This window comes from Anguilla anguilla, chromosome 12 (assembly GCF_013347855.1).
Source record: "Anguilla anguilla isolate fAngAng1 chromosome 12, fAngAng1.pri, whole genome shotgun sequence".
NCBI lineage: Eukaryota > Metazoa > Chordata > Actinopteri > Anguilliformes > Anguillidae > Anguilla > Anguilla anguilla.
The window spans coordinates 18,698,665-18,716,902 of NC_049212.1; the positions used below are offsets into that span (position 1 = coordinate 18,698,665).

The 18,238-nt window shown below is 38.6% G+C and overlaps 3 protein-coding genes across 4 annotated transcripts; all 3 read left to right on the forward strand.

Annotated features, from left to right (window-relative positions):
* Window positions 1–82: 82 nt before the first annotated feature.
* LOC118209377 (extracellular calcium-sensing receptor-like) lies at window positions 83–4,402 on the forward strand. Its single transcript, XM_035384632.1, has 6 exons — window positions 83–365; window positions 610–901; window positions 1,257–2,051; window positions 2,150–2,377; window positions 2,728–2,851; window positions 3,002–4,402. Exons 1-6 carry the CDS (start codon window positions 148–150, stop codon window positions 3,904–3,906), a joined length of 2,562 nt encoding a protein of 853 aa, XP_035240523.1. The 5' UTR covers window positions 83–147; the 3' UTR covers window positions 3,907–4,402.
* Window positions 4,403–6,085: 1,683 nt separating this feature from the next.
* LOC118209367 (extracellular calcium-sensing receptor-like) lies at window positions 6,086–10,084 on the forward strand. Its single transcript, XM_035384623.1, has 6 exons — window positions 6,086–6,287; window positions 6,528–6,819; window positions 7,243–8,037; window positions 8,136–8,363; window positions 8,737–8,860; window positions 9,008–10,084. Exons 1-6 carry the CDS (start codon window positions 6,160–6,162, stop codon window positions 9,919–9,921), a joined length of 2,481 nt encoding a protein of 826 aa, XP_035240514.1. The 5' UTR covers window positions 6,086–6,159; the 3' UTR covers window positions 9,922–10,084.
* Window positions 10,085–11,390: 1,306 nt separating this feature from the next.
* Window positions 11,391–15,968, forward strand: LOC118209349 (extracellular calcium-sensing receptor-like). 2 transcript variants are annotated; one of them, XM_035384595.1, is made up of 6 exons: window positions 11,391–11,869; window positions 12,110–12,401; window positions 12,827–13,621; window positions 13,720–13,947; window positions 14,290–14,413; window positions 15,860–15,968. In XM_035384595.1, exons 1-6 carry the CDS (start codon window positions 11,652–11,654, stop codon window positions 15,889–15,891), a joined length of 1,689 nt encoding a protein of 562 aa, XP_035240486.1. In that variant the 5' UTR covers window positions 11,391–11,651; the 3' UTR covers window positions 15,892–15,968. The 2 variants fall into 2 exon arrangements, with proteins under 2 accessions (XP_035240486.1, XP_035240485.1); XM_035384594.1 differs by having other exon boundaries at window positions 14,578–15,942.
* Window positions 15,969–18,238: the final 2,270 nt, after the last annotated feature.

An 18,238-nucleotide genomic window follows, 5' to 3' on the forward strand; every position in this document is an offset into this window, starting at 1 on the left:
AATAGTGATTTACTCTTTCTGATGCTTTTGCAATTTGCTTCACCTCAGCCTGCTTATCCAGGGACTCAGGCATGCCTTTGGGAATCACAGATCGATGGAGAATTAAAACTGCTGTATTTAAACCAGGTACACAGAGCTGGATCTGAGATGTGTAGTGGGATGGATCTGCAGATCATTCTGCTGGCACTAACAGTCCTCTGGGCTGCAGCACAGACCCCACCATGCAGAATACTGGGGAGGGCAGCCAAGCCCAGCTTCTATCAACATGGAGACATCAACATTGGCGGGGTCTTCGCCATGCACCAAATTCCCAGGGAACTAACCATCAAATTTGACACCAAACCTGGGCACCTGAAGTGTTCACGGTGAGATTAATTATTAATTAACATTTAGTTATTCTTTGTAATAGTTGTTATTTGACAATACATTTTTGCTGCGATTCAAATTAAACTGACGGTAAAATCAGTAATAATTCTGACAGAAAAAAAAATTAATAATATAACAATAATATTCAAATCATGTGTAAAACTCTTATCTACTGAATAGTCTTTGTAAATTACCCTCCACATGCTTAGCCTGTCAAGCAATAATAAAGTGTGTCATTTCCAGAGTGCATTTCAGAGATTTCCAGTTGGCCCAGACCATGATCTTTGCCACTGAAGAAATAAACAACAGAACTGACATCCTCCCAGGTGTAACTCTTGGATATAAGATACACGATTCCTGTGCCTCTCCAATATTCGCTACAAGAGCAGCCATGACTATGATGAACGGTTATGAGGATACATTGTCTGACACATCATGTTCCACACCAGCAGTAGTGCAGGCCATTATTGGGGCATCCATTTCTACTAATGCCATTGCCATTGCAGCAACTGTTGGATTATTTCAGATTCCACTGGTAAGAGTTCCTTTACTCCTATTCCCAAACAGTTATTAATTAACTGATATGTATGTCAAATGATAATAGTCATGGCAAGTATGTTTTGGTCTTCTAAGTAGGGGTTTTCTACTGTGAAAATGTAATGGTAAAGACCAGTGATTATGGGAAATGTGAAAAAATTAAAGTCTACAATGATTCTATAATAAACATAGTTGTCCCATCTGCTTATATCAATTGATCATGCCAAACACAAAATAATGTTCTCTGGTTAAAAAAGCAGTTTTGTTTCTATTGTATCAATTATATGATATCCAGTCTCTCTCTCACATTCATTATGGTTATGTTCTCATATAGTTTATATTAACATTTTCAGATCAGTCACTTTGCAACATGTGCATGTCTGAGCAATAGAAAAAGATTCCCCTCATTCTTCAGAACCATTCCCAGTGACTATTACCAGAGCAGTGCACTGGCTCAGCTGGTGAAGCACTTCGGCTGGTTCTGGATAGGAGCAGTAAGAGGTGACAGTGACTATGGCAACAACGGAATGGCAACATTTATAAAAGCTGCTCAGCAGGAAGGCATCTGCATTGAGTATTCTGAGAAATTTCACTTCACAGAACCTGAGAAATTACAGAAGGTTGTAGATGTTATCAAAAGAGGTTCTGCACGGGTAATAGTAGCATTCCTTGCTCAAAATGAAATGAGCACACTATTAGAGCAGCTGGCCTTTCAGAATATTACTGGTTTGCAAATGGTTGGCAGTGAAGGCTGGATAACAGCAAGCAGTATAGCATCACCAAGCAGTTTCAGAACACTGGGAGGATCTATTGGCTTTGCTATCACCCAAGGCAAAATAAATGGCTTGCAAGAATTTCTATTAAAACTTCAGCCATCCAATTACCCAAATAACACTGATGTTACAGACTTTTGGGAAGCTGCTTTTCAGTGTAACCTCAGAAATGAAGATGAAAAGCCTCACGTTACCCTCTGCACTGGATCTGAGAGCTTGATTAAACTGGAAAATGCATACACTGATGTATCAGAGCTGAGAATCTCCAACAATGTTTACAAAGCAGTATACGCTGTTGCTCATTCTCTACATGACCTGCTGGCATGTACACCCCATCAAGGCTGTACAAACCGTGTGAATACAGAGCCCTGGCAGGTAACTCAATCACTCTGTCTTACATAGTTATTAAAACCTCCACTATGAACAAAGCCAAGCAAGCATTTCTTTTGGCTAAAATCCTTGTTTCTCTACAGGTACTTAGGGCTCTGAAAAAAGTAAATTTCACTTTGGAAACTGGGGAGAAAGTCTCTTTTGACAGTAATGGGGACCCAATAGCCAGATATGAGGTGGTGAACTGGCAGCTTGGTCCTGATGGTGCAGTAGAGTTCAGAGTGGTCGGCTACTATGATGCTTCTTTACAATCTGGGCAGCAATTTGTGATGAGTGCTGCTAGTATAGTTTGGGCAGGTGGGCAAACACAGGCAAGTGTTCATGCACTACATGCAGAGGTCTGATAACAGCACAGACACCTGCATTCATCTTTCAGCATTGATTGTGATAAAGCATTATGTGATAGCTAAGAGTGCAACTCACTGAACAAAAGAAACTGAATATTAGTAGATATATGCACAATTCTTCCTTTTCCAGACTGTAAAATGCTTAGCGGCGTACATAAATAAAACTATAACAGAAAAAGAAATCACACACATATGAGGGATGACTGTACTGTGGAAAGATATATTGTAAGTAATTATTATAAATGATTTACAAATCATATTGTCCTTTGGTGCTTTGACCTTAAGAGTAGAAAAATCTTGTACATCATGCACAGAAACCCAGGTCAGTGTGCAGTGAGAGCTGTCCCCCAGGCACCCGGAAGGCTGTGCAGAGAGGAAGGCCTGTCTGCTGCTATGACTGTGTGCCCTGTGCTGAGGGAGAAATCAGCAATATTACAGGTAATTCAGAGTCAGCTTGAAACAGGTTTACACCAAACATTTCAAAGTTGTGCATTTTCTATTGTGGTACATCTGCTCATTGTAATGTACATGCATAGCTGTACAAGGGTTTTAATAATGATAATAATAATACTCATTGTTTTCTTACAGATTCTAACGACTGCATTCTGTGTCTGGAAGAATACTGGTCTAATGTTAAAAGAGATCAATGTGTTTTAAAGGTGGTTGAATTTCTATCCTTTCAAGAAATTATGGGGATCATACTTGTAATTTTTTCCATATTTGGAGCATGCATAACTGCATTTGTGGCTGTGCTGTTCTTTATAAAGAAGGACACACCCATTGTGAAAGCCAACAACTCAGAGCTGAGCTTCCTGCTGCTCTTTTCATTGAAACTGTGTTTCCTTTGCTCTCTTACCTTCATCGGCCGGCCCTCTGAGTGGTCCTGTATGCTCCGCCACACTGCGTTTGGGATCACCTTTGTCCTCTGCATCTCTTGTGTTCTGGGGAAAACAATAGTGGTGTTAATGGCCTTCAGAGCTACACTTCCAGGCAGTAATGTGATGAAGTGGTTCGGGCCTCCCCAGCAGAGACTGAGTGTTCTTGCTTTCACTCTCATACAGGTCCTTATTTGTGTGCTTTGGTTAACAATATCCCCTCCATTCCCCAACAAGAACATGAAGCACTACAAAGAGAAGATCATTCTAGAATGTAATGTAGGATCAGCAGTGGGGTTCTGGGCTGTGCTGGGTTATATTGGGCTACTCTCTATATTGTGCTTTGTTTTAGCTTTTTTGGCTCGTAAGCTCCCTGACAACTTCAATGAAGCCAAATTCATCACATTCAGCATGCTCATATTCTGTGCGGTCTGGATCACCTTTATACCAGGTTATGTCAGTTCACCTGGAAAGTTCACTGTAGCTGTGGAAATATTTGCAATTTTAGCATCTAGTTTTGGCTTGCTATTCTGTATCTTTCTTCCAAAATGTTATATAATATTATTCAAACCTGAGCAAAATACTAGAAAGCATATAATGGGTAAAACAGACATGTAATCTATCTAACATGGTTGTGCACTTATTTTATGTCACTTTGGATAAAAGTGTCTGCCAAATAAATGCTATGTAAATGTAATGGTTTTGGATCTCTTGTTAGTTGCAGCACTCATAAACAAAACTAGTGGTAAATGGTAATATTCAAATATTATCCAAATAACACAATAACTTAACAAATCATCACATGGAGAGACATTAAATAAAGAAAAATGCATACTACGACTAGATTTTCTGGTGGGAAAAATGATTGACTTCATATTTGGGCAGTATTTTTACCATTGACATACAGTTAGGTAGCTCAAACGCTTATCCTGGAGCCAAGCACACTGCTACAAATGAACAACATCTCTCAACAAGACCTGGAAGTAAGCTTCACAATTGAAGCTCAGTTTTGGCGGCTTGGTTGAAATAATTATGAGTGAAAAAAATATACATTGAGATAGATACGTGTAGAAATAAATAAAAGAGCCAATGTCCAAAGAGTCCTTCGGAAATAAAAACGACATGAAATAAAATAGACATGAAGTAGCTAATAGATATTTATTTAATTGCTTAGTTATTTATTTCATTATATATCTCATTGCTTTTTATTTATTTCATTATTCTTTTACATTTATTTAATTGTTTAATTCAAGTTTTGCTAAAAATAAAACAATGGAAAACAAATTATAAGAATTAAAAAGAGGTGCAGCTAGCACTAACACTAGGCAGCTAGATATTGTTTACCAGCTATATCTGAGGAGGCAAATGAAAGGCGAATACTATTTGTGTTAACTAGCTTGGGAAACTAAATAGTACCAGCTATCAATTTACAATGGAAAATATACATTACTGCCATGTCAGTTAGCAACAATTAAATTAATATTGACAGATGCAAAAAAAGGGAGAGGATGTGAATGGAATCTTTAGAATGCTAGCACTGGAGGTGATTGATTAGATAGTGTTCAGGAAATGTAGTAGTATTGCTGGATTGACATTGACAGCTTATAGATGAGGGCTAGTTTGCTTTTAACAGCACAACCAATAATGTGCCAGAGCTGGCCTTCATCCACCCAGTTCACCACTATAACAACCAGGTCATATTTAAAGGGTACGAATAAAGTATTCAAAATAAGACATCACAACCCTTGTTGTTCAAAATTATCTTTAAATGCTCTGGAAAAATACAAATAAAACGGCAGGAAAATAACATTTTCCACAAAAAACACCAGGGAACATGTCACTTTGATACTGAGCCTTAAAAAGGACCAGTACTGATGTTGATAACAAAATTGATGTTCATATCATGGTCGACAATGAAAGAAATAACACCAGTAACTGCAGCACTGGCACAGATTATGGAAACACTGTGCTTAAACAAGTTGTTTATCACATTTTAAAAAATTGTTGGTGCCTTCTCTTCCAATATTTTTTCTCAGAGCCATTTTCATCTGTAAAAATGCATTCAAAACAGTTATCTTCTTGAACACGGGTGGTAATGACATTAAGTGACCATTAGTAATTTGAAATAGAGTATACAAGTCAGAGAAGAAAACATGTTCTGATGTATATAATAATTTTATGTAGAAAAATACTGGACAAAAAAATTCATTTTTTCTTTTTATTTATATTAAATGCATTACATGATTAATGTGTTGCCAAATATTGCATTAACCATCTAAATCCGTTTTAAAAAATGCACCATTTCCATAATTTGTGCCAGTAGTGTATGCAGCAAAAATACATGATGGCTCAGTGATTAAATGCAATTGCTTGTGCTGACTTTCCATAAGAGTTATAATTTATTTAATTATAAGTAAATACTAAATACTAATTTAAAAAAACAAAAAAAAGCCCTCTTAGTCATAGATTCCAAGTCATGTCTTCAAAGTGTGTGTATTTGTGTATTTGTGTGTGTGTGACAAGCACAGGGGAAACAAAAGTATTTCAAAATATTTGTCCATTCGCTTGGTTTTGAAATGCAACACTTTATATCAATTAAATTGAAAAGAGTTGACATTGATTGCAGTGTTTCTGGGAAATTTACTTTTCTGTTGCCTCTGTTGATTAGTAATTTGCTCTGCACCAACCTGTGTTTCCTGATTATGCCTTTGAGAATCACAGATCAATTGAGAATTAAGAATGCTGTATTTAAACCTGATACACAGCACGGCTGGATCTGAGATGTGCAGTGGGATGGATCTGCAGATCATTCTAATAGCACAGACAGTCCTCTGGGCTGCAGCACAGACTCCACCATGCAGAATACTGGGGATGTCTGCCAAGCCGAGCTTCTATCAACATGGAGACATCAACATCGGCGGGGTCTTCGCCATGCACCAAATTCCCAGGGAAATAACCATCAAATTTGACACCAAACCTGAGCACTTGAAGTGTTCACGGTGAGATTAATTATTAATTAACATGTAGCTACTCAGCGTATTAGTGGTTATTTGACGATAAGGTTTTGTGGTAATTCAAACTATGGTAATATAAATTAAATTTCTTACAGAAAAAATACTTAATAGGATACAGTAATAATATTCAATTAAAGTGTAAAACTCTAATCTACTGAATAGTCGTTGTAAATTACCCTCCACATGCTTAGCCTGTCAAGCAATAATAAAGCGTGTAATCTCTAGAGTTCTTTTGAGAGAATTCCGGTTGGCCCAGACCATGATCTTTGCCACTGAAGAAATAAACAACAGAACTGACCTCCTCCCAGGTGTATCTCTTGGATATAAGATACACGATTCATGTGCCTCTCCAATATTCGCTTCAAGAGCAGCCATGACTATGATGAATGGTTATGAGGATACATTGTCTGACACATCATGTTCCACACCAGCAGTAGTGCCGGCCATTATCGGGACATCCATTTCTACTAATGCCATTGCAATCGCAGGAACTGTTGGATTATTTCAGATTCCACTGGTAAGAGTTCTTTTACTCCTTTGTATATACTCCCAAGCAGTTATTAATTCACTGATATGTAAGTGAAATGGGAATAGTTATGTCAAGTGTGTATAGGTCCCCAAAGTAGGGCTTTTCTATTGTGAAAATGCAATGGTATAAAACTATTATTGTGGGAAATGTGAAAAAAATGTTAATCTACAATGATACAATAACAAACATAGTTGTCCCATTGGCTTATATCAAGTGATCATGCCAAACACAAAACAGAATTATGATGGATTTGAACTGAAAAGTCCCTAAAATGTTATCCTGGTGATTTTACTAACAGTTTTCTGGATTAAAAAGCAGTTTTGTTTCCAATGTGTCAATTATATGATATCCAGTCTCTCTCCTGCATTCATTATGGTTATGTTTTCATATAGTTTATATTAACATTTTCAGATCAGTCACTTTTCAACATGTGCATGTCTGAGCAATAGAAAAAGGTTCCCCACATTCTTCAGAACCATTCCCAGTGACTATTACCAGAGCAGAGCACTGGCTCAGCTGGTGAAACACTTTGGCTGGATCTGGATAGGAGCAGTGAACAGTGATGATGATTACGGCAACAACGGAATGGCAACATTTACAAAAGCTGCTGAACAGGAAGGGATCTGCATTGAGTATTCTGAGAAATTTCACAGAACAGAGCCAGAGAAATTACTGAAGGTTGTAGATGTTATCAAAAGAGGCACTGCAACGGTAATTGTAGTATTCCTTGGCCAGAGTGAAATGAGCCCGTTTTTGGAGCAGCTGACCTTTCAGAATATTACTGGTTTTCAAATGGTTGGGAGTGAAGGCTGGATAACAGCAAGCAGTCTAGCGTCCCTGAGAAGTTTCCAAACACTGGGAGGATCTATTGGCTTTGCTGTCACCCAAGGCAAAATAAATGGCTTGCAGGAATTTATATTAAAACTCCAGCCTTCCAAGTACCCAAACAACACTGATGTTACAGACTTTTGGGAAGCTGCTTTTCAGTGTTATCTAGGAAATAGAGACGAAAAGCCTCACATTACCCCCTGCACTGGATCGGAGAGCTTGATTGAACTGGAAAATGAATACACTGATGCATCAGAGCTGAGAATCTCCAACAATGTTTACAAAGCAGTATACGCTGTTGCTCATTCTCTACATGACGTGCTCGAATGTACACCCCATCAAGGCTGCACAAACAGTGTGAATACAGAGCCCTGGCAGGTAACTCAATCAGTCCGTCTTACATATTTTTTAGAACCTCCATTATGAACAAAGCCAAGCAAACATTTCTCTTGGCTGAAATTCTTGTTTCTCCATAGGTACTTAAGGCTCTGAAAAAAGTAAATTTTACTTTGGGAACTGGGGAGAAAGTCTCTTTTGACAGTAATGGGGATCCAGTAGCCAGATATGAGGTGGTTAACTGGCAGCTTGGTCCTGATGGTGCAGTAAAGTTCACAGTGGTCGGCTACTATGATGCTTTTTTACCATCTGGGCAGCAGTTTGTGATGAGACCTGTTAGTATGGTTTGGGCAGGTGGACAAAAAGAGGTAAGTGTCTATGCACAACATGAAACGGTGGTCTGATAACAGGACAGATAACCCTAACCCTAACCCTAACTGTATTCATCTTATTGAATTGAATAAGATAAGGCATTATGGAATAGCTAAGAGTCCAACTCACTAAATAGAAGAAACTTCATATTGGCCTATCCCTTCAAAATGTTTTTCTCATAACAGACTGTAAAATGCTTAGCAGCATACATAAACAAAACTATAGCAGAAAAAGAAATCACACATGAATGAGAGATGACTGCATTGTTGAAAGTAATAATGCAAGTAATCATCATAAAGTATTTAGACATCATATTGTCCTTTGGTGGTTTGAGTTTAAGAGTTGAAACATCTCGTACAAAATGCACAGAAACCCAGGTCAGTGTGCAGTGAGAGCTGTCCCCCAGGCACCCGGAAGGCTGGGCAGAGAGGAAGGCCTGCCTGCTGTTATGACTGTGTGCCCTGTGCTGAGGGAGAAATCAGCAATGTTACAGGTAATTCAGAGTCAGATTGAAACAGGTGTACACTGAATATTTCAAAGTGCATTGTGTACTATGCTGCATCTGCTCATTGAAGTGTACAGGCATAGCTGTAAAAGGGTTTTAATAATGATAATAATAATACTCATTGTTTTCTTACAGATTCTAATGACTGCATTCTGTGTCTGGAAGAATACAGGTCAAATGATAAAAAAGATCAATGTGTGTTAAAGGTTGTCGAATTTCTATCCTTTCAAGAAATGATGGGAATCCTGCTTGTTATTTTTTCCATATTTGGAGCATGTATAACTGCCTTTGTGGCTGTGCTGTTCTTTATAAAGAAGGACACACCCATTGTGAAAGCCAACAACTCAGAGCTGAGCTTCCTGCTGCTCTTTTCATTGAAACTGTGTTTCCTTTGCTCTCTTACCTTCATCGGCCGGCCCTCTGAGTGGTCCTGTATGCTGCGCCACACTGCGTTTGGGATCACCTTTGTCCTCTGCATCTCGTGTGTTCTGGGAAAAACAATAGTGGTGTTAATGGCATTCAGGGCTACACTTCCAGGCAGTAATGTGATGAAGTGGTTTGGGCCTCTGCAGCAGAGAATGAGTGTTCTTGCTTTCACTCTCATACAGGTCCTTATTTGTGTGCTTTGGTTAACTATATCCCCTCCATTCCCCAACAAGAACATGAAGCACTACAATGAAAAGATCATTCTAGAATGTGATGTAGGATCAGCAGTGGGGTTCTGGGCTGTGCTGGGTTATATCGGACTCCTCTCTGTATTGTGCTTTGTTTTAGCTTTTCTGGCTCGTAAGCTGCCTGACAACTTCAATGAAGCCAAATTCATTACATTCAGCATGCTCATATTCTGTGCAGTCTGGATCACCTTTATACCAGCTTATGTCAGCTCACCTGGAAAGTTCACTGTAGCTGTGGAGATATTTGCAATTTTAGCATCTAGTTTTGGCTTGCTATTCTGTATCTTTCTTCCAAAATGTTATATAATATTATTCAGACCTGAGCAAAATACAAGAAAGCATATAATGCGTAAAACAGACACGAAATCCACCTAACATGGTTGTGTACTTATTGTGCGTCGCTTTGGATAAAAACGCCTGCCAAATAAATGTAATGTAACTGTAATGCTTGTAGATTTCTTGTTAGTTGCAGCATTTTGCCCAGAGTTAAAGGCTATCTGGTGACATACTATAAATTTTAAAATACAAATGTACAGGAAATAAAATACTTATCAAGTAACATTAATCATGCTTTGGTATGTTTACATCTGCCGATTGACCTATATATTTCCTCATTTACTAACTGCCAACAAATGCCCACTCTTGTTTATGATCTCACAAAAATGGAGAGATATTTGACACCGATGAAGTGATAGGAAAAGTTTATTAGCTTGAGTCAAGTTTATCTAAAAATAAAACAATAGAAATCAAAATATAAGAATTAAAAAGAGGTGCAACTAGCACTAACACTAGGCAGCTAGATATTGTTTTCCAGCTGTATCTGAGGAGGCAAATGATAGGTGAATACTATGTGTGCTTACTAGCTTGGGAAACTAAATAGTATCAGCGAGTCAGCAAGTGTCAAGTCAGTTAGCCACAATGTAATTAATATTGACAAAAGTGAAACAAAAAAAAGGGAGGGGATGTGACTGGAATCTTCAGAATGCTAGCACTGGAGCTGATCGATTAGATATTATTCAGGAAATGTAGTAGCATTGCTGGATCGGCATTGACAGTTTATGGATGAGGGCTAGTTTGTTTGTAACAGCACAACCAATAATGTGCCATTGCTGGCCTTCAGCCACCGTGTTCACTAAAACACCAACCAGGTCATATTTAGAAGGTACAAATAAAGTACTCATAATAAGACATAACAACCTTTGTTGTTCAAAATTATCATAAGATTCTGCTCTGGAAAAATACAAATAACACTGCAAAATAATAACGTTTCTCACAAAAGGGAATATGTCACTTTGATATTGTGTCTTTAAAAAAGGAAAATGCCTGAAGTTAATCATTCTTAGAACAAAATTGATGTTAATAATATGGTTAACAACAAAATAAATAACATATAATTAAAATGACTAAAATAAAAAATAAATAAATAACAATAACACAAAGAAATATGTTTAAGCTGATTGTAAAATCTCCAACACTAAGATACATTAGACTGCTCAATTATGTAGGTATGAACAAATTCAACGAAAAGTGCAATTATTATTACTTATTTCAAATAAATGCTAATTATTTAATCATTTTTGCTTTTTTTAATACTAAATACATTAAATATTACATTTGTTGCCAAATATTGCATTGATAATCTAAATCCATTTAAAAATGCAACGTTATCATAATTTGGGCCAATGCTCAGTGATTAAATGCAATTGTTTGTGCTGACTTTCCATTACAGTTATCATTTATTTAATTCTAAGTAAATACTGAATGCTAATTTAACAAAAAAAGGCCCTCTTAGTCACAGATGCCAAGTCATGTCTTCAAAGTGTGTGTATTTGTGTGTGTGTGACAAGCACAGGGGGAACAAAAGTATTTCAAAATATTTGTCCATTCGCTTAATTCTGAAAGGCAACACTTCATATTAATTAAACTGAAAAGAGTTGACAATGATTGCAGTGTTTCTTGGAAATTTACTTTTCTGTTGCCTCTGTTGATTCGTAATTTGCTCCGCCCCAACATGTGTTTCATGGTTATGCCTTTGAGAATCACAGATCGATGGAGAATTAAAACTGCTGTATTTAAGCCTGGTACACAGCAGTGCTGCATCTGAGATGTGCAGTGGGATGGATCTGCAGATCATTCTGCTGGCACTAACAGTCCTCTGGGCTGCAGCACAGACTCCACCATGCAGATTACTGGGGAGGGCAGCCAAGCCCAGCTTCTATCAACATGGAGACATCAATATCGGCGGCGTTTTCGCCTTGCACCAAATTCCCGGGGAAATAAGCAACAAATTTGACACCAAACCTGAGCACCTGAAGTGTTCACGGTGAGATTAATCATTAATTAACATGTAGCTACTCAGCGTATTAGTGGTTATTTGACGATAAGGTTTTGTAGTTATTCAAACTATGGTAATATCTATAATATTTCTTACAACAAAAATACTTAATAGGATACAATAATAATATTAAAGTAATGTGTAAAACTCTAATCTACTGAACAGTCTTTGTAAATTACCCTCCACATGCTTAGCCTGTCAAGCAATAATAAAGTGTGTATTTTCTAGAGTTATTTTGAGAGAATTCCGGTTGGCCCAGACCATGATCTTTGCCACTGAAGAAATAAACAACAGAACTGACATCCTCCCAGGTGTATCTCTTGGATATAAGATACACGATTCATGTGCCTCTCCAATATTCGCTACAAGAGCAGCCATGACTATGATGAATGGTTATGAGGATACATTGTCTGACACATCATGCTCCACACCAGCAGTAGTGCCGGCCATTATCGGGACATCCATTTCTACTAATGCCATTGCAATCGCAGGAACTGTTGGATTATTTCAGATTCCACTGGTAAGAGTTCCTTTCCTCCTTTGTATATACTCCCAAGCAGTTATTAATTCACTGATATGTAAGTGAAATGAGAATAGTCATGTCAAGTGTGTATAGGTCCCCAAAGTAGAGCTTTTCTATTGTGAAAATGCAATGGTATAAAACAATTATTGTGGGAAATGTGAAAACAATGTTCATCTATAATGATACAATAACAAACATAGTTGTCCCATCAACTTATTCCAACTGATCATGCCAAACACAAAACAGAATTACAATGGATTTGAACTGAAAAGTCCCTAAAATGTTATCCTGATGATTTGCAAACTGTTTTCTGGTTAAAAAAAAAAAAGTTTTGTTTCCACTTTGTCAACTATATGATATCCAGTCTCTCTCTCGCATTCATTATGGTTATGTTTTCATACAGTTTATGTTAACATTTTCAGATCAGTCACTTTTCAACATGTGCATGTCTGAGCAATAGAAAAAGGTTCCCCACATTCTTCAGAACCATTCCCAGTGACTATTACCAGAGCAGAGCACTGGCTCAGCTGGTGAAGAATTTTGGCTGGACCTGGATAGGAGCAGTGAACAGTGATGATGATTACGGAAATAATGGGATGGCCACATTTACAAAAGCTGCTCAACAGGAAGGGATCTGCATTGAGTATTCTGAAAAATTTCACATAACAGAGGCAGAGAAATTACTGAAGGTTGTAGATGTTATCAAAAGAGGCACTGCAAAGGTAATTGTAGCATTCCTTGGTCAGGGTGAAATGATCCCGTTATTGGAGCAGCTGGCCTTTCAGAATATTACTGGTTTTCAAATGGTTGGCAGTGAAGGCTGGATAACATCAAGTAGTATAGCATCACCAAGCAGTTTCAGAACACTGGGAGGATCTATTGGCTTTGCTATCACCCAAGGCAAAATAAATGGCTTGCAAGAATTTCTATTAAAACTTCAGCCGTCCAATTACCCAAATAACACTGATGTTACAGACTTTTGGGAAGCTGCTTTTCAGTGTAACCTCAGAAATGGAGACGAAAAGACTCACATTACTCCCTGCACTGGATCTGAGAGCTTGATTGAACTGGAAAATGCATACACTGATATAACAGAGCTGAGAATCTCCAACAATGTTTACAAAGCAGTATATGCAGTTGCTCATTCTCTACATGACCTGCTGGCATGTACACCCCATCAAGGCTGCACAAACAGTGTGAATACAGAACCCTGGCAGGTAACTCAATCAGCCCGTCTTACATAGTTATTAAAACCTCCATTATGAACAAAGCCAAGGAAGCATTTCTCTTGGCTAAAATCCTTGTTTCTCTATAGGTACTAAGGGCTCTGAAAAACGTCAATTTTACATTGGGAACTGGAGAAAAGGTCTCTTTTGACAGTAATGGGGACCCAGTAGCCAGATATGAGGTGGTGAACTGGCAGCTTGGTACTGACGGTGCAGTAAAGTTCAGAGTGGTCGGTGACTATGATGATTCTTTACCGTCTGGGCAGCAGTTTGTGATGAGACCTGTTAGTATGGTTTGGGCAGGTGGGCAAAAAGAGGTAAGTGTTTATGCACAACATGAAACGGTGGTCTGATAACAGCACAGATACTTGTATTCATCTTTCTGCGTTGAATAAGTTAAAGCATTAGGTAATAGCTAAGAGTCCAACTCACTAAATAGAAGAACCAGCATAATGTCCTGTCCTTATTCTCTTACCAGACTGTAAATGGCTTAGCGACATAAATAAATATAACTATAACAGAAAAAGAAATCACACACGCATGAGGGATGACTGTACTGTGAAAAGTAATAATACAAGTAATTATTATAAAGTATTTACACATATTGTCCTTTGGTGCTTTGAGTTTAAGAGTTGAAACATCTTGTACATCATGCACAGAAACCCAGGTCAGTGTGCAGTGAGAGCTGTCCCCCAGGCACCCGGAAGGCTGTGCAGAGAGGAAGGCCTGTCTGTTGCTATGATTGTGTGCCTTGCAATCAGGGAGAAATCAGCAATATTACAGGTAATTCAGAGTCAGCTTGAAACAGGTTTACACTGAATATATCAAAGTGGTGCATTGTGTACTGTGCTGCATCTGCTCATTGTAGTGTGCAGGCATAGCTGCAAAGGGTTTTAATAATAATAATAATAATAATAATAATAATAATACTCATTGTTTTCTTACAGATTCTAATGACTGCATTCTGTGTCTGGAAGAATACAGGTCAAATGCTAAAAGAGATCAATGTGTGTTAAAGGTTGTCGAATTTCTATCCTTTCAAGAAATGATGGGGGGCATGCTTGTTATTTTTTCCATATTTGGAGCATGTATAACTGCATTTGTGGCTGTGCTGTTCTTTAAAAAGAAAGACACACCTATTGTGAAATCCAACAACTCAGAGCTGAGTTTCCTGCTGCTCTTTTCATTGAAACTGTGTTTCCTTTGCTCTCTTACCTTCATCGGTCGGCCCTCTGAGTGGTCCTGTATGCTGCGCCACACTGCGTTTGGGATCACCTTTGTCCTCTGCATCTCTTGTGTTTTGGGAAAAACAATAGTGGTGTTAATGGCCTTCAGGGCTACACTTCCAGGCAGTAATGTAATGAAGTGGTTTGGGCCTCTGCAGCAGAGACTGAGTGTTCTTGCTTTCACTTTCATACAGGTCCTTATTTGTGTGCTTTGGTTAACAATATCCCCTCCATTCCCCAACAAGAACATGAAGCACTACAAAGAAAAGATCATTCTAGAATGTGATGTAGGATCAGCAGTGGGGTTCTGGGCTGTGCTGGGTTATATTGGGCTCCTCTCTATATTGTGCTTTGTTTTAGCTTTTCTGGCTCGTAAGCTGCCTGATAACTTCAATGAAGCCAAGTACATCACATTCAGCATGCTCATATTCTGTGCAGTCTGGATCACTTTTATACCAGCTTATGTCAGCTCACCTGGAAAATTCACTGTAGCTGTGGAAATATTTGCAATTTTAGCATCTAGTTTTGGCTTGCTGTTCTGTATCTTTCTTCCAAAATGCTATATCATTTTATTCAGACCTGAGCAAAATACTAGAAAACATATAATGGGTAAAACAGATGTGAAATCTCAGTGATTGCCCACACCATTTAATACCCAAGAGAACTGTATAGAATACTGGACAATAATCATCTGTCAAATAAGAATGCAATGTCTTAACTTACATGAGGTTCACAAGATAATACTTTAAATAATAATTTAAAGTAATGTTCCTGAATACATTTTCACTAAAGGAACTTCACCAAATTTGTGGCTCACTTATTTTCAACATTACAACTTGTTCATTCAATTGTGGAAAAAAGACAATTCATTCACATAATTTGCAGAGTTATGACACGTTCTTGCACCGAATACTGATACAATTAAAATGTTTAAGGAATATACCATGACAATCTGTCGATTCTTATAAGCTGCTTTAATTCACAGCCTTATAAAATGTTTCAGAACTTCAGCGTTTAAGGGTCATACTCCTGTGAATACTCCTGTCAGACGCCAGCGTGACACCCCTGGGAGGGAGATGTGGCAGTGCCGGGGAACACCGTTGGTTGCCGCATGGAGAGAGAGAGAAAGCGCACCCACACAAACATGAAATAAAATGTGTCATCTTCACCCTTCCCCCTCACGGGTTCCAGGCAAAAACAATTAACTAAAGCAACAAACTAAAATAAAAGACAAGAAAGCAAAAGCGAGCAGCAACTTTTCAGTTCCCCGCTCGTAGCTGGCCAGATTTTCACCTGGCCAGCTCCTCCTACCTTTCAGCAGTGGTTCACTTCTTCTCGTCCTGTTAAAAGAAACAAAACTTAACCCTTGTGTGGTGTTCATGTTTTTGTTACTCATCCAACGGTGAACCCACAACATTATTGGGTTTCTAAAACCATACAGCCATAACAATTTATGTTAAAATACTTAACAGATGTTGACTTTATCTCAATTACAAGCAATATAGACAGCATATATGGTTAATATATGCCATTTACGGCTGCTAGATCACATTTATCAATGAAAGTGCAATTAGTTTTTTGTATTAAAATGTGATTTTTGGGGAAAAAAATCAATTATCAAGACATGGATGGAATAAATCATGTTTAACATGAACAAGCATAAATGAAACAAGGTTTCTGTCACTATTGGTGTTTATCGTTTGAACTGAACAAGTTGCAAAGACAAATTTTACATACTGTATTTTATGGAAATGATAAACGAGCCCCATTGAACACAAATTCATGACAGTCTACACACCACATGAGGGACAGAGTTTTACTGTGTGTGTGTGTGTTGCAAATGTATTTCTTTCTTCTTGTCTCCTCTGGATTTGAGGTCTTAACAATGCCCTGCCCAGCTCCTCGAGAAAGAGCCGTCTCCTCTGGAGCTCCCCTCTGTTCCAATCTGGGCTGGTCTTGGGGCTGGTTGCTGATGGGCTGGTCTTGGGGCAGGCTGATGGTCAATCTCATCCTCTCCTTCAAACTCACTGTCAGACTCCAAGTTGACAGAGACATGATCCTCATATTTGGAAAATGTTTCATCTTCAAAAGTGGAAGACACACCTTCCACTTTAGCTTCTCTCTCTTCTAAAATGATTTCTAAGGCCCTCTGAGCAGATTCTTTTTTCCATACTGATTGATTGTGGTAAGAAGCCACACACGCAAAGCTATTTATTTGTTGTGTCCCTCCCCCAATTTGCAGTTGGGGTAGAGTGTGAGAAAATATTGAATATTTAGAATGTTTTGAAATAACATTGTGGAGGTTCCCACAAGACATTGTGTAGTTTCACACACTACAGAGGGTAAAGATTGCAGGAAAAGCAGTAGTAGACAGGATCTTGGTGCTTGAAATGTAACAATGTTACAACCTTGTCTGTGTGTGTGTAGTTTCACACACTACAGAGGGTATAGTGTGTGGGAAAAGTGGGAGCAGACAGGTTCTTGGAGCTGTGTTGAAACCTTGTGTGTGTGTGTGTATGTTGTCCACAGAGAAACTGGGAAGTGATTTCTGATTTTGAAAAGAAAAGAAATAAGAATCTTTATGAACTGTGAGTGTGTGTGTGGGGATGGGGGTAGGGGGAAGACAGAGTGAAGGTACGCAGCAAACTTTTTTGTTTCATTTTTACCATGCTGACTTGTTTTCACCAACAAGTTCCACACTTTTATTGCCCTCGGGTCCAGTGGACCCGAACATCACATATGTAATATAAATGTGTAGGGGGGGTGCACAGTGTGCACTCAATAATAATGTGGACTTTTACATGTTCTTCGCAGAAAATGAGCCAAGGCCAATGAGTCTCAGGTAGAAAAAATAATTCATTGTATCATTTTTCTTTTAGTAAACATTGAAAACGGGTCCCACAGACCCGAACACCACACAAGGGTTAGATAAACTCGCTCTCGGTGTGAGTTCCCGGTCTTGGCCCCAAACTGTGGAGAGAAGCACACCTTTCAGCACCTGGGCTGATCAGCTAATGCAGCCCAGGTGCGTGTGCTCTCTCCACCAGCCAGCACAACCGAGACCAATCCGCCTCTCCGGCGGACCGAATGAGACACACCTCCAAACCAAGAATTCAGCCGAAGACCAATTCAGTTTATGCTGAGACCGCTCCCTCCCAGGTTTCAGCACCAAATGTCATACACCAGCATGACACCCCTGGGAGGGAGATATGGCAGGTGCCAGAGAACACCATCGGTTGCCACATGGAGAGAGAGAGAGCGTACCCACACAAACACAAAATAAAATAAACTGACACCATCACTCTTCCCCTTCACAGGTTCCAGGGAAAAACAATAAACTGAAACAACAAGCTAAAATAACAAAGACAAAAGAAAGTAAAAC

What these genes read in the sequence shown, in the direction of transcription:
- LOC118209377 (XM_035384632.1), top strand. Translation starts at nt 148, where the DNA reads ATGTGTAGTGGGATGGATCTGCAGATCATTCTGCTGGCACTAACAGTC. An exon ending in TGAATACAGAGCCCTGGCAG is followed by an intron (nt 2,052 to 2,149) that starts GTAACTCAATCA and finishes GTTTCTCTACAG; the next exon opens with GTACTTAGGGCTCTGAAAAA. An exon ending in AGAAATCAGCAATATTACAG is followed by an intron (nt 2,852 to 3,001) that starts GTAATTCAGAGT and finishes GTTTTCTTACAG; the next exon opens with ATTCTAACGACTGCATTCTG.
- LOC118209367 (XM_035384623.1), top strand. Translation starts at nt 6,160, where the DNA reads ATGTCTGCCAAGCCGAGCTTCTATCAACATGGAGACATCAACATCGGC. An exon ending in GAGCACTTGAAGTGTTCACG is followed by an intron (nt 6,288 to 6,527) that starts GTGAGATTAATT and finishes TGTAATCTCTAG; the next exon opens with AGTTCTTTTGAGAGAATTCC. An exon ending in GATTATTTCAGATTCCACTG is followed by an intron (nt 6,820 to 7,242) that starts GTAAGAGTTCTT and finishes TAACATTTTCAG; the next exon opens with ATCAGTCACTTTTCAACATG.
- LOC118209349 (XM_035384594.1), top strand. Translation starts at nt 11,652, where the DNA reads ATGTGCAGTGGGATGGATCTGCAGATCATTCTGCTGGCACTAACAGTC. An exon ending in GAGCACCTGAAGTGTTCACG is followed by an intron (nt 11,870 to 12,109) that starts GTGAGATTAATC and finishes TGTATTTTCTAG; the next exon opens with AGTTATTTTGAGAGAATTCC. An exon ending in GGGCAGGTGGGCAAAAAGAG is followed by an intron (nt 13,948 to 14,289) that starts GTAAGTGTTTAT and finishes CATCATGCACAG; the next exon opens with AAACCCAGGTCAGTGTGCAG.